Source organism: Malus sylvestris, chromosome 13 (genome assembly GCF_916048215.2).
Source record: "Malus sylvestris chromosome 13, drMalSylv7.2, whole genome shotgun sequence".
Taxonomy (NCBI): domain Eukaryota; kingdom Viridiplantae; phylum Streptophyta; class Magnoliopsida; order Rosales; family Rosaceae; genus Malus; species Malus sylvestris.
In genome coordinates, this window is record NC_062272.1 from 14,600,662 (window position 1) to 14,615,685 (window position 15,024).

A 15,024-nucleotide genomic window follows, 5' to 3' on the forward strand; every position below is an offset into this window, starting at 1 on the left:
ACAGAAAGAATTACAGTTTCTATGTGGTAATTTGTTCTCAAAAGTCATACTCCTGTCATGGTGCTTGTGTATGTTGATGACATATTAGTTACTGACCCTGATTCTTCCCTTTGTACTCTATTCATCCAAAAACTCAGTGCTGTTTTTCCAGCCAAAGATTTGGGTCCATTGCACTACTTCTTGGGATTAGAGATTCAAAGATCTTCCACATGTATCTTCCTACATCAAACCAAGTATTTACTGGATCTTCTCAAAAAAACCAATATGGATGGTGCTAAGCCTTGTTGCACTCCATTTGGCTTTAAGAAACTAGATCACATAGGTCCTCTTTTGTCCAATCCAACTAAGTATCGGTCTATTGTTGGTGGTTTACAGTATTTGATATGGATGCGCCCAGATCTTTCTTTTGCAGTGAATCAAATCCGTTAGTTCATGCATGCTCCTCGAGACCAACACATGCAAGCTGAAAAACGGGTTCTTCGTTATCTCAAGGGCACTGTGTTTGAAGGACTATGGTTCAAAAAGGGTGCTACTAATCTCACAGCTTTCTCAGACGCTGACTGGGCTAGCTGTCCTTTTGATCGACGTTCCACTAGTGGTTACAATGTATTTCTGGGATCTAATATTATTACTTGGAGTGCCAAGAAACAATCCACTGTGGCACAGTCATCCATTGAAGCAGAATACCGTTCTCTAGCACACACTGTAGCTGAACTGACTTAGATATGCAAAATCTTTTGTGACATTGGTTTCCCACTCTCTCAGGTTCCTACCCTATGGTGCAACAACATTTCAGCAATCTCCCTTGCTTCCAATCCGGTGTTTCATGCTAGAACCAAACATGTGGAGATAGATTATCATTATATTCGAGAATTGGTCTTGGCCAATCTCATCAAGGTTAACTTTGTATGCAATCAAGATCAATTAGCTGACATTCACACCAAATATCTTTCCAAAAGTCGATTCAGCTATCTCAAATCCAAACTTCCTCTTGGTTCCTCAATTGATCCCAAGCTCAACTTGAGGGTGTGTATTGAGACATCTAAACCAGTCACTTGTTTGTTATAACACTAAATAGTTAGTTGTGGTAATTGTGTAATTAGTTGTAGAAGATATGGGTACTGATGTAATGAGACTGGCTATATATATACCTGTGTACTGTCATAATTATTCATTCGATGAAAATATCTTTTCAACAGAAAGAATTACAGTTTCTATACCTCCGACCACCGCATCAACCGCACGTTTCCCGTCACATAGAACAGATCAAGGATATGACCGCAAAGATAATCTGGGTTTGCAGTTCCATATCCATGGAGGTAGTATCGACTTATTTGAAGGGACTCGAGCAGCAGCAGAAGCAGAAGCAGAGGCAACAATATTTATCGTCGTCGATTCAGTCACTTCTGGAAATAAAGATTGTAGTTAAGCTTGTTCTGACTTCTGAGCATTGTGGGTTTGCTATCGTCCCATACTTACTCTGAGAAGGTGAAGGCGTTGAAGAGAGCGGGGCTGGCAGAAGACGATTGCTGAGCCAGATTAAGGAGAGAACAGAAGCAAGGAAAGGAGGAAATTTTGCAAAAGGTGATAAGATCAGAGCTGAATTGGCTGAAAAGGGAATCGCACTCATGGGCTTGGGGATGGGGACAACCACCTGGAGGCCTTTTGATCCAGTAAAAACAACAGAAGCAGCAGTTGGTGCTTCCTTGGCTGCGTTGGCGCCCCCCGCCCTGCAATCTTCTCTGCAGTCGTAATCTCCTTCTTCTCCATATGGGTCGTATCTAAATAATCCAACTTCTTTTCTTTTTCACTTGATTGTCAACACATAACTCAACATGAAATGATGTAATCATTTTAAATATATAGTGATTTACCTAAACTACTTTTAAATTTATTGAAATTTTTGTTCAAATGTGCAAAAAACATGCCTTAAATCCTGAAATTTCTATCACACATCGATCGATATTGAGCCGAGCTCAAGTTTTCCGCAGACTCCCAACCATGACTATTTCTAAAAGATAATAAGGTAATTACATGATTAAATTTATACTCCACAGGCAAACACCAAAAATATTGACAGTTCTTGAAACCTCAGAAACAAAGTGAAGGAGGTACCTAGAACTCACGATCAGGGATCAGTATAGGAGCAATGAGGGACCAAACATATAGTGCAGCAGTAACCCATTCTGTGCAGATTCTGACCCAAACCGATGTCCACCCAACGTCAATGAGATCTGAGCTCTCCGATGAGCTGGTCCAGCCCGAAAGCAGCATGGCTGAATACATGCTAGCCAAGGCAAATATCAGGTGGAAAAACGTATAGGAATAACTAACAGGTTTCACTTCTTTGTCATTTTTCTCTTTCCCTTCCTCCAACTCTTTGCCGTCAAGAAGAGGTGTCTTTTCAGCTGCACCTGTGCCACAACATTCAACAAGTTTGGAAGAACTTAAATACGTTATGAACAAGAAGCATGACAGTAGCTTTCATGAATTGTAAATTCATCTTTTATTACTTTTGACTGAATATAAAGGATTGCAAAAATCGATTGAGTACCTCCCCTGGGTGAAGATGGTGGTGATAGAAAATTTGTTGATGATCCAGCACGAAGGGCAGAGTACAAAACTGAAAGAACAGTCATTGCCATCCCAAGAAGAAGGGTACTCAGGGAGACTGCTTTCGAATGGTGAAGACCATTGCAAGCATAGCCATGAGGTTCACTGGAAAGAGCCGTGTAGCACACATAAGCACTATAAACAGATATCACCGAAGCAGGGAGGAGGCTGCCATTCACCTGTTTGAGATTTCCAGGCAAAATCATCATGTAGATAATTTTTAATAAAAACCTGATTGACAAACGAATGAAGTTTACCCTTTTATCCTTACCTTCGGGTGTAACGCAATAACTGCAAATCCAAATGCGAGAATCATTGTCATGACAATGAAGAAGATATTGAGGCCACAATCTTCACCAGAAGGGTTGAACCAAATGAACAGAACGCCTGAGAACGCAAATGCTGCAAGGTAGCATACAATTGATACGACAAGCAGTGCAATATACCTGAAACATACACATCCATAGAATGAGAGAACTCAAATTAAACAAGTGAAGGGGAAATTAATGTATTTCTACTTAAACCAACCATTTTTGCTCATCTTTTTCCACCCATGCATCATTCCATGAGTGAGTACAGTCTAATAATATAATGACTTGAACCAGTAAAAATAAGCCTGCCCCAAATTTTGATACGATACCTGCAAGCCCAGCGAAAGGAATAAAGTTTTACGACTAAAGCAGAGAAATGGTGGGAAGACAATCATTCTTGAGAATTCAGATTCATGACAAACTAAGACGGGCTTGAAACATTCTTTATTGCACCAGGATAATGAAATGAAGCAGAAAATGCTAACAGCTCAAACTGAATTCTTTCAAGAAAAAACTAACCATAGATTGTAATGACAATGTCTGGCATGAAAAACATGAGAACGACAAGCAAAAGCCATACCACCATCTTGGCAATCCATCCACCATGATGCCAGGAATCTCGTCTGTCATTTTGGTCCTTTACTCCAATCATTATAAGCGCAAATGCTGCGAAAAACAAGAAATTCCCCATGCTCACACGAAGAACCGCTTCTGTTTGATACCACTCCTTGGTGTGAGTCTCAGAAGAGCTTATCCCTGTAAAGACGAAAACAAAAGGATATCAAAAATAAAATCCACAACAGTCGAAAACAATACTTTGAGAAGTTAAACAAGCTTCCTGCAGAATCTCAGTTATACACTGACTAGTCAATAAGACCATCCATAAACAATATTAGGCTGAATTCCTATGATAGCAATTCCAATTTTCTATGCTCATGATAGAACTATTAAAAATGCAATTACTCAACCGATTACAATTAATCTAATTCAACCCAAAACGTCAAGACAATTACATAATTCACATATTTCGTATTAATTCATCATCGTAGAAAGTGATAATAACCCATCATTTCTTTACATTTGGGGCAATCAACTGCAAAATCCAAGAACTTGACAGTAACTACAACATGCAATTATGCATCCCATTACTAATCTAAAAAAAAAAAAAAAAAAACACATTTCATAAATTCAGAGTCGAATTCAATTCCAACACAAAAAACTGCAAAATCTGACGATTTCTCACATACCCAATTAAATTCCGCTCCAAGAACGAAAAGGGTTGTTGGAAAAACGGAAAACTCACATGGGATTTTCTCCAAGAGAGGAGCCCCAACTTCTCTGAGAATCCAAGACACGATCAGGGAAAGCCCGAAGAGACCGCAGTAAGCAAGCCTAGCCGATTTGCTGGAAACCCCAGAGGCCACAGAGCCGCACAGGCCGCAGGTGGAAGCGGCGCAGCAAGACAAGCAGCACGACATCTCTCTCTGTACCGGCGTTGTTGATTATTCCGGGAAACTGGCAATCACAGGGAAGGAAGGAAGGAAGGAAGGCGTTGAAATGTTGGTGTGGGAGGAGTGACTGGTAGCTGAGAGCTCTGGTGTGATTTCTGGACCAGGCGTGACGTGTTCTGTATTTTTGCGTCGACATTGAATCACGTACTTGCATACGTAATTTGAAAGGTGAATTTACCATTTACCATTTACCGTTTACCGTTTACCAAGGTGGAAGATAGGTAAATTAGTGGAGTTGATAATTTACGTAGACTAATGAACCCTTCTGTTTTCCTCGTTTAATTTGGGCTAACAAGCCTCATTCTGCTTTTGTTAGCCCAAACTTGGTTTAGTCCAGGCCCAAAGACTTACTAAACCACATCCGGGTTGGCCCTGAAACAAGGGTAGGTGGTTTTTTTTTTAATATTCTTTGGATGCGGTCGCTAATTATTAATATTTTTTTATTGAAACCTTATTGGTTTTTAATTTTTGATCGAAGTTTCTGAAATTAATGTTATAATGTATTTCTATGTAGGTTATTATATTTTTTTAAATTAAAATTTGAAATTTATAGTTGTTTGTATTAATGAGATTTTAAATAAAAAAATTTCATAATTTGTGGATTAAAATTATTAAAATATAAATATATTGTGTGTGTGTATACATATATATATATATGTGTGTGTGTGTGTGTATGTATGTATGTATATAAACATGGGTACATTCATCAAAATTAACAAAAAAAATAATAGATATTAGGCTTAATAACATTAGTAAATTTCTTTGATTAAACTTGACATGGATACATTCTCAAATGAAGAGAAAGAATGTACCCATATAAGTTTAAAAATGGATTAAAAAAAATGAATAGATTTTATATAAAAAGGGTACATTTTACTACAACAAATTGGTATAATTAAGAATGGGTATACTTTAAGATTAAAAAATTGAAAAAAATTACATGAATGGATACATATAAGATTAAAAAATTGGAAACATTTTTATAAAAAATTAAGAGGTACAAACTTATTCTTTTTTTTTTTAAATGTTTTGAATTGAAAATTAGCTAGGAGTTTAATAAAGGTGTGAGTATCAAAATCTTAAATCAATTATTAATTTTTTATTTTAAAAATTATATAACTGAAACGTAAATTTATTATTACATTAATGCTAGGGACCTTGATCAAAATCTGAAAACTAATAAGGTTTCAATCAAAGAACATTAGTAACTAAGGACTGGATACTAATTTTTCTTTTTTTTTTATATTATTTTTGTTAGTACAAATGATATTCTGCACTAATTTATTTTAATTGGATAGAGAATGGTTTGTACCCGGGACAAAATGACTTGCAAAGGAATGTGAGTTTCACACACCATATTTAGAGTCTCACACACTTCTTGTTTATTTTAGATGATAGGATTGAATAAATCAACCAAAATCAATAAACAAAATTAAACGGGAGTGTGCAATTTAACTATATCATTCATTTGTGTTATAACATGTATGTTTATTCATTTATACTATATTCTCAGATATAAAAAAAAATTACATTATAACACATAAATTAATAGCATTTCATGTTGATATGTCTATCGCGATAAAAAAAAAACTTCTCTTCCTTTTCCATCCCTCCTTTTGTGTAACGTGGACATGGTCGACCACTGGTGAACTAATCTCCCACTTCTATGGCTCTATCAGTCCATTAGATAGGTGGTATAGATGATGGTTGATTAAGATGGTACACAAGACCCTATACCTCACAGATGTAAAAATATTTATAATCTATTTAGTGAATGCCAAATACGACTAAGTAAGATGATTTTTGTGAATAACTCAAGTAAAATCTAAAAGCTTAATAATTACGTCCAAAAACTAGTACGAATCTATACTATGAACAAACTTATACTGTTAAGCAGCCTGAATCACTTGGAAAAGCACTTCGGACTAGCAAATGAGCTTCTCCGACTAGTATAGCAGCTTGATTCTGAATAAAAACACTTCAGTTGGGATATACAAGGTTCGAATCCACATCTTGGTTAATAATTTCGCAGACCAAATGCGCTTCGAGGTTAGAACAATACTTCATTTGAGCAACAAACTCCTTATCACGTTATGAGATTAGTAAACTGATAACACCATGTAGCCATATTATAGTCACTCTTATGATTAAACCATTAAACGCACACACAAACACAAACACAAACACACACCCCCCAAATCAGTTTATGATTTGAAACCGTTGATGGTTACCTTTGCCAAAATAGAAGCTGCTGGCTACATATGCTCCACAAACTCTCTCTCAACTCTAATTGAAAAGTCACCCAAATATGAGCTAAACCCTACCAGCTTTTGGTGTAGAAATAGAAACCGTTTTCTCTCTGACAGTCCAACGCATGCAGCTCTTTGCTCGTTATGTTTGCTGAAAGGGAATGTTGTGATTGTGGTGTCTCAGTTAGTCACAGTCTCAACTCAAAGATCAACCCACTTCACTTCACTTCCCAAACATCCCAACAAATTAATGCAACAAAAGAAAGGACTCCCCAGTCCCCACCAACTTGGAATTTTCCAATCTTTCTAATTATCTCCTAACTAAAGTAGTTCAATGACATTTTGATAGTGTCCCAAAGTTGCTAACACGCACTCGTGCCTCATCTCTAAGCATGCATGACTCTCATTGAGCTAAGTTTATAGGGCCATTCTGATTTGTATCTATGTTAGCTGGATAACAGTGCATCATTTTCTCATAGGTCCACACGGATTTAAGTGTTTGATATAAGATCTTATCGTTTGATGCTTCCTTCATAAGATAAGGTTTGTCAACGTTTTCATTGCTAATCTTTTTCATGTCAATAAGACATGATTAGACTCGTGAAGTGGGAAATGCGATTGTGATGTTCTTGGGGGCCTTGGAAGAGAGAGCACTATATGCTACACTCTTTGAAGCTACCGTGGAGTTTCATGTCAATAATTCAATGCAATATGTATTTTGACTTTCGCAACAATAGTATATCATTAACTCAAAACACTCTGATATATATACCATCCCAAGTTTCGTAGGAAAATCTCTCTCCTTTTGGAGAAGCCAAACTTGGTCAGTTGGAAAAACTTTGAGTATGTTGATCATACCGTACGCGTCGCATGTGATATTATTAATAAAAACGCTAATTACATAAGTGGATTGAAAACATCGCGATATTGTGAGGTTCACACAAGAACTTTCTAACAGCAAAGTAATAATGGGGTACTTAATTGCAATATGAATCTCAAGTGCTTTACCTAGAACTAGTTTAAACAAGAGGGTCAGTGATTAATGGCAGGAAAAAAAATTATCCGATGAGGACTTTTAGTGAAGAGAGAGACGGACTCCCCTACCCTCCAGCGGTCTTCAAAAAAATCTTGAATGTGACAATCACATCATACGCTTCATGGGATATGACGTGATATGACTAATTAACGTACATGTTATAATTAGTATGAATGGATGGCATAATTGATATTTCATAGACTTAAGAGTAGGATTAATTAAAACACTAATTAATCACGGTGGATTGAAAACATCGTGATGTCGTGACTTTCACGCAAACTTCTATAGCAAACTGATAACATATGGGGTCTCTAATTGCAACATGAATTCCAACTGTTGTGCTTAATTAGACAAGTTAGAACAAGATGGACAACCATTAATGGCAGGCAAAATTTATCCGATGAGGACTTTTAAGGTACATGGAGAAAGAGATACAGTGCTAGTGCACATGGCATTGAGGTGTTTTGAAGGTACAGGTGGACCCTGTGACTAAGCATTTTGGAAGGGTTTGATAGCTAGTTTATAAGAAGTAGATATTAGAATATATTACAAGACAAGTCCTTGAGATCTTATGCCAATAAATTAGGGTTTAGAATTGAAGGAAAGGTCATTGTTTGTTCTTGAAAGTAGCAAACCTGTAGAGAATGGTCATGGGGAGCATGGGCAGGAGACTTGCCAAATGGAAAAGAATGGTGAGGCAGCAAAGAGGGAAGCTCTATATTACTAGGGTTTGCATTTCTATGCTTCTTGGTTGGCACAAGTACGCTTAATCGTTCGAGCCATGCATTGCATGCAGTCCCATAATGTATGCGTAGAATTAGTAATACGTTCTATATCGTTAGGTTTTGATGTGAAGCAGCATGCATATTAGGTTGCGAGAGATTCTCATGTGTAATCAGGGATATATTTCAGTATTTTTATATCTCTCATCACGTGATATGATTTTTCGATGAGAGTATAGGAAGAGAAAAATAAGGGATATAGCTTCGTTAGCATGGTAGAATTTCTTAATTAATAAGAGGTTTTATTGTGTCACTAACGTATTCTATGCAATGTTTATAGTGAGCTCAATCTATCAAGAATAATATTTTTGTATAAGTGCAAATTTTAAGTGGTAATTGTTTTGAGTATGTAATTAAATTTTGTGTTTCCTAAAACAATACAAGATGGGAACATGATCTAACAAGATGAATTTTGTGGTGTTGAGCAACTATATAAAATTACAAATCATTAGAAATCCATCCGTGAAGTATTTATATATGTACCTACTCAAGCATGCCGTCCTATATATTCTTATTTATATACATGTATAAATCTTGTAAATAAATTTTAAGGAATCATCCAAAAGCTCCCTGAAATTCTGGAAGAGAAATTAGATTAATTTGTTAAGCCATCTATATCCTTCGTACAGCGGGACAAATTGATTACAGCTAATGGCGACAGAGGTGGCCTTGAGATTAGGATAAAAAAGCTCCAATCCTTGTCAAGTTTTTCAGGTGATTGAACAGGGAGACAAAGCTGATGTGTCTGCTTTGTCAACTTTGTATTCACTGGGACCCCACTCCATGTAAACCCATTTAACGGCCGACACTTGGCACCCTACCATGTACTGATTCACCAGATCTTTTCTGCGTGCCTCTCTATAAAATGCAAAGCTATGGCTGGCTCAACTTAGTCCATGCTACAACCTTGAAAATATTCATATCAGCCAAAACACAAGCATTCCTCTCTTTCTCTCGCTCTCTTTGCCTGAAATAGTCTCTACAGTTGTTGTCTAACATGAAAGGAGAGTTGGGCGGCTCCGCTCGAATGCCGAAGCACCGGCCGTGGGAGAAATGCTTAAGGTTGATGAGGGAGCGGCGGACGCGGTTTTATATCATGTGGAGGTGCACTGTCATACTTCTATGCTGGGACGAGTGACTGAGAAGAGACCGTTTTTAATATGAAGGGGTTAAGGTGTAGATAGTTGAGGGACGTTAATGAAGTTGTGTTCTTGTGATCTGTTGAATTTTCTATTGAAATTCGATCCAAACGGTTAACAAGAAAATGTATAGTTACTTGTGGCTGGGATGAGTTTAGATACGATACCCAGTAATTAAACGATAATGCTACCTGCAAAATTAAATGATAATGCTACATGTACCGTGTTTACTAAACGCTTTTAGACTACACATATTTAGTAGATGTGACATTTCCTTTATCTGCAAACATTCCTAAAATATCATGTCAAGAATAGCTTAATTATTGTGAACTTAACTCCACTGATGCAATCTTTAAGATCACTGACTCTTCTTTGACTTATCGTTTGACTTGGGAGTCAAATGTTAATTGTTGTGCCATTAAAACTCCACTACAAATTTGATACCGAAAGAGCTTGTTTAGGATCATGGCCATTGACTGCGGACCACGCAAGCCGTAACATTATAACATTGTAAATTCAAGAGGGCAACGAGAATTTATTACTACGCTTGAAGTCTCGTGTTCGATTCCCCTCTCCCTCAATATCGCTTGTGTAAAAAAATATTGAATGAATCCTCGGCTAGCATGCATGTTCGTTCTTTGTCTTCAAATAATCTTTTCGTTTAAGGTCAAACTAGAACACAATGGAAACTGAAAGTCGAGAATCGAACAAACTGTCTTCACTCATTTACTTCTTATTGTACAGACTTGAATATTTCTGTAAACTAGCAAAGTAGAAAGAATCCTGCGTACAAAACCTAGTATAATTAACACTTGGAAAACAGCACTTGTTATTGACTATTTTCCATATACCGTCGTTTACGAAACAAAAAGTAGTGCCAGCCACCTCGAACCTATCGATATAACATGAACTGAAAAACGAGTTTAAATAATTAATAAGGTACCAAACTTATAATCATATCCTCCTATCCAATCTAATGGAGAACAAAATGAAAAACAAATAGATAACTTTTGTAGATGCAAGTCAAAGCCACTTCCCTGAGGAGCGACCGGATCAGGAAATAACAAATGAGCTAGATGAATCATCTCTTATTTTCAACAAGTGGTTTACCAGAAGTCCCTTGCAACGTTGCCAAGGACCGACCATCAGCAGACTTCTTCAGGGTTAGTCCTTGCTTACTTTTTGGCCTACCTAGGGCATCATCACAACAAGAACGAGAATACATTAGTCAGCTTCGACAACTAGACATAAATTGAACATTAAAAAAAGACTGAATGTTAAGAGGTAAATCAACCTCCCAAGCCCTGTCGTTTGAAACAATCACCAAAGTTAGCAGTCCATAACAAGCAAACATTCCAACGAGGATACAAGCCAACCACCAAGCGAAATTATAAACAGGAAGCTTTTTCGTGTTATATCCCCAGACATAAATGCGGCAGCTACTAATATATCATATACGTAAGTTTTTTTGTTCCCAATACTTCCTTGTGGAATTAATTGCAGCACTATTATCATATTATCAAAGAAAGAATTCTAAGGTTTTAGCAATTTGGTTGCACAATACCCCCCTTCCTAGACCCCTTTGAAAATAACAGATTGAACAGGGGAAATACATTTTGTCCAGTGGCAGGTCCCTTGTTCACATTTAACCTCCGAAGCGATGGAGCCCGTGCCACTGATGAAGCAGCTGCAGCTGCAGCGACACGTATTCTGCAAAGAAGAAGATCAATCCACTTTCAAATAATCACTTTTGTACATAATGGCAACCATCTATTTGCTTTTGTCACTCTATGATACCTTTTATGTACATCAACATATTCATCTGTTTCATCCACAATCTCCTCCTGCATTTTTCAAGAAAATCATCACTACAGTATCAAGTCTGCTGCCAAATGAACAATTTTCATTAACTGAAAGCCCAAGAATATCAATTGCGTGTACATTACCTGCAGGAGTTCTTCAAATACATCTTCCAGAGTGATAATCCCAATGACTTCACCCTCCTCGATATCCTCTGATACCTGGGGCAATCCATTTGTTGCTCCATCACTATGGGATGAAAAAGTTTCCTTGTGTCTATGACTATGGGGCCTCGGTAGCCTGGGTATATCAACAACAACACCGTCCGGCTTTCCATCCTGCTTGGATAGCAAAGGAGTAGTCAGTTGGGAGTCTGTGCCAGTGTCTCCGTTCCCTTCATCTTTCTTGCCGTCAATGGTTGGTAGAGGAGCCTTACTTTTCGTTTTAGGCTTCACCACAGCAGCCATATGACTGCTGCCCTTTTGAAACTCGTTCAGTATATCATACAGTGGCATATCTGCAGGAACTCTGGGAATATGACCCACACATGAAAACCGAATATACCATACTCAGTACTGGAATTGAAGAATAAATAATAGCATATTTAAGGAAGTTGAATCACACCGTGGAATTCTACGAATGGAAACAGCACTAACTGGGGTCTCCGTTTCAGGTCGTACAGTGAGAAGACTTTTCACCTAATCCCCAAATGAACGTCAAGATTTTTTTGGGGGTGGGGGGGGGGGGGGGTTAAATAAAAACATGAGAACTACCAGTTACAGATGTGGTGAATTTGAAAGCCAGAACGGATGCATAATATGAAACTCCAAAGATTTAAGTTCTAAAACCCACCAGCAGAAGTCCAATAATATTCTTTGGGTTCCCAGAATAGACAGGAACTCGACTATGTCCCCGAGCAAGAACTTTCCCCATTGCTTCCCTGAGAGGGAAGAATGAAAATATAATTAGATACACTAGACACTTACAATCTACAATTTTTGCTGCAAATAAATTTACAAAATAACAAGATAGTAGAAAGAGAACAATGGTTGATGGGTTATCTTTCTGAAAGTTAATAGAACATCATGAAAAGTTCTTAGTTGGAAGGTTGGCTTCTAATTCTATTCATTTAGTACACTCCTTAGTTAAGATGATTTTAATTGTTCTTGACCAAGGATGTTGGCAGCATAACATAAATGTGATTCTTACAAGAACCAAAGGGACAGTTAATTGAGAAGGCGAAACCTGAATTTTTAAGGACCGAAGCTTACCAGTCCAATTTTGAATTGACATCTAAGGAAAATGTTGATTCAATAGGCGTCATAGCCTCCTCAGCTGTCTGTTGATAAATGAGAACAAAACAAAAAAAAAAAAAAAGGTTGAATTTGATTTCTCACTGCATGATATCTTTCAAGATTTATATCAATTAAGAGCAAGAATGAAATAGAAAAACAAAATACAAAGCAAGCTCCTAAAAATTTTCTGCTGAAGACCATCAACACTCCAATATCATGAGTTTTATCTACATGATTAAGATTTTACTAATTGCTACTTGTTCTACTCAAATTAAGGGTAAACTTAACATTGTCAGCTTATATTAGAAAATTCATAAGCAAGTACAGATAACAATAAACATCTCAGTGGCAAATCCTATTCATTTTGTATACATTGAAGGGGTAATATTCTAGAAATCACAATAACAAGGAAACCACAACAGTTGAGCATCCAAAAGAAAGGCAGTTTCACTACGATGTGTACCTTTTCAGTTAAATCAAGTGCTCCACTAATTATCGTCGTCTCATCATGTGTAAGCTCACCTCCCTTGCCCTCCTATACGTGAGATTAACAGAAGGCAACTTTTTAAAAGAGCAAATCAAGAATAATATTACCATATATTACTGTTTTGGTTTCCTTGCACAATCAAATAGTTTTACCCAAGTTACATATTGATTCTGAATTATTCACTTTACCTCCTGGCTGTGGATGTTAACAAGGGCTTTTAACTGAGCACGCCTAAATAATGCTTCATTATGCCCAAGAACACAGTCCAAGATCTGGAACACGTAAGTTTCTTAGTGTCAACAAGTAGATGCCATATCAAGGTGCATCACCGATAATTTGCTATGTACATGACAAGGTGCAGAAATGATATTAAAAAGAACTTTCAATTTCTAGCCAGAGACTGTACCTTGCCAATTGGATAAGCAATTGGATAGCAAACCACCATTAAAATCCTCACAAGCCACACAAAGTTCGAACCTACAGCGAGTCCGTATCTAGTACATATTGCTTGTGGAATAACCTGTAAGATCATAATAAACAACCAAATCAATTCCAATTCAAGCTAATCATGCCGAGTGTAAATGTCAAAACCAAAGAGCTAAATCATCGGAAAATTAGGATACAACACACCTCTCCGAAAAACAGGACAAAGGTCACAGAGAGAATTATAGCAACATACTGATTGAAAAGTTTATCCAAATATATCGGAAGCGCCTGCAGATTGCAAACATCAAAGTTAATAGCTGACATTGAATGTTCAAACTTTAAATGCTAAATGAGAACTTTCAATTGGATACACATTCGGCATTGAATAACACCGATATTCTTATACCAGATTCAATTTAATTTTCGCAAAACCAAATCCGATCTGAAAGAAAACGCATTGACAACGAAAACCGCTGCAATTCTTAAAATTGGAGTGCCACTCACCTCCATAGCAGCCGCATTACACAGTAGCAAAGTGACGAGAAGCTGATGCTGCTTCTGAACCACCGGTAATATAACAGCTGAAAGAAAAAACAGAAAAATTCGGCGAACTACGAGCTAGACGAAACAGAAATTCAGGAATCGGCGAGAATCGATATGGAGGCGAACGAACCTGCTTGTTTCTTCTCGGTGGGGGAGCCGCTGCGCTGCAGAATCTCGAGCTCGACGAGGCCGAGGGACATGAGGCCTAGGGTTAGGCCGGACATTATACCGGCGAAGATGACGAAGAAACAGGAGAGGCCGGCGTAAATGAACCACCAGGCGGATCCGAAGGGGATGGCGCCCATCCCCGATTCGAGGCCCGAGTTGCGAGTCAGCATCCGAGTCATCATGATCGCATTTATCGGATGCATCGCTGCTGCTGCTTATTCTTCTTCTTCTTCGTGATCGTGGAAGTCAAGTCAGCGTCTTCCAGAACGATAGAAGCTGAGTCTGAGAGGTTGTCGGAGGAGCTGCGGAGTGTCGACTTTATTTGAGTGAACACGTGGTAGAATCATCTGAGGATTTTGCTAGAATCCGTGTCCGGGAACAGATTTTCTGTACTTTTATTAGTAAAAGGGTTTTTTGTGCTTCTTTTTAATTTACAAATCCGGGTCTTCGCCAGATCCTCGAGGATCCCCAAGAGCTGTAAATGATATCTATTTATCGTATATTGTACGGTTAAAAATTAATTTAAATATTTTTATATAAAATTAAAAACAAATAATATTTGATAAAACCTGATCGCACGATGTACGATGAATAGATACGATTCACGAATTCTCAAAATTCTCACAAACCAGATCCGGATAGGATCATGTTGGAAAATTTACCA

At 37.6% G+C, this 15,024-nt stretch overlaps 2 protein-coding genes across 4 annotated transcripts; both read right to left on the minus strand.

Moving 5' to 3' along the window:
- Nucleotides 1–1,869: 1,869 nt before the first annotated feature.
- On the minus strand, nt 1,870–4,566 carry LOC126596249 (uncharacterized). The gene is made up of 6 exons (XM_050262767.1): nt 4,228–4,566; nt 3,444–3,680; nt 3,142–3,253; nt 2,885–3,059; nt 2,555–2,792; nt 1,870–2,414 (listed from the first exon to the last, which is right to left on the minus strand). The coding sequence occupies exons 1-6, from the start codon at nt 4,400–4,402 to the stop codon at nt 2,116–2,118; spliced, it is 1,236 nt and encodes a 411-aa protein (XP_050118724.1). The 5' UTR covers nt 4,403–4,566; the 3' UTR covers nt 1,870–2,115.
- Nucleotides 4,567–10,344: 5,778 nt separating this feature from the next.
- Nucleotides 10,345–14,812, minus strand: LOC126596247 (DUF21 domain-containing protein At4g14240-like). 3 transcript variants are annotated; one of them, XR_007613930.1, is made up of 15 exons: nt 14,323–14,811; nt 14,154–14,230; nt 13,854–13,937; nt 13,630–13,743; nt 13,412–13,495; nt 13,200–13,271; nt 12,713–12,780; nt 12,294–12,381; nt 12,066–12,139; nt 11,588–11,969; nt 11,439–11,485; nt 11,255–11,351; nt 10,780–10,832; nt 10,650–10,745; nt 10,345–10,551 (listed from the first exon to the last, which is right to left on the minus strand). XR_007613930.1 is itself a non-coding variant. In XM_050262766.1 (14 exons), the coding sequence occupies exons 1-13, from the start codon at nt 14,561–14,563 to the stop codon at nt 10,817–10,819; spliced, it is 1,440 nt and encodes a 479-aa protein (XP_050118723.1). In that variant the 5' UTR covers nt 14,564–14,812; the 3' UTR covers nt 10,345–10,745; nt 10,780–10,816. The 3 variants fall into 3 exon arrangements, 2 of the variants coding, with proteins under 2 accessions (XP_050118723.1, XP_050118722.1); XM_050262766.1 differs by having other exon boundaries at nt 10,345–10,745; nt 10,780–10,828; nt 14,323–14,812; XM_050262765.1 differs by having other exon boundaries at nt 10,345–10,745.
- Between the last annotated feature and the right edge of the window lie 212 nt (nt 14,813–15,024).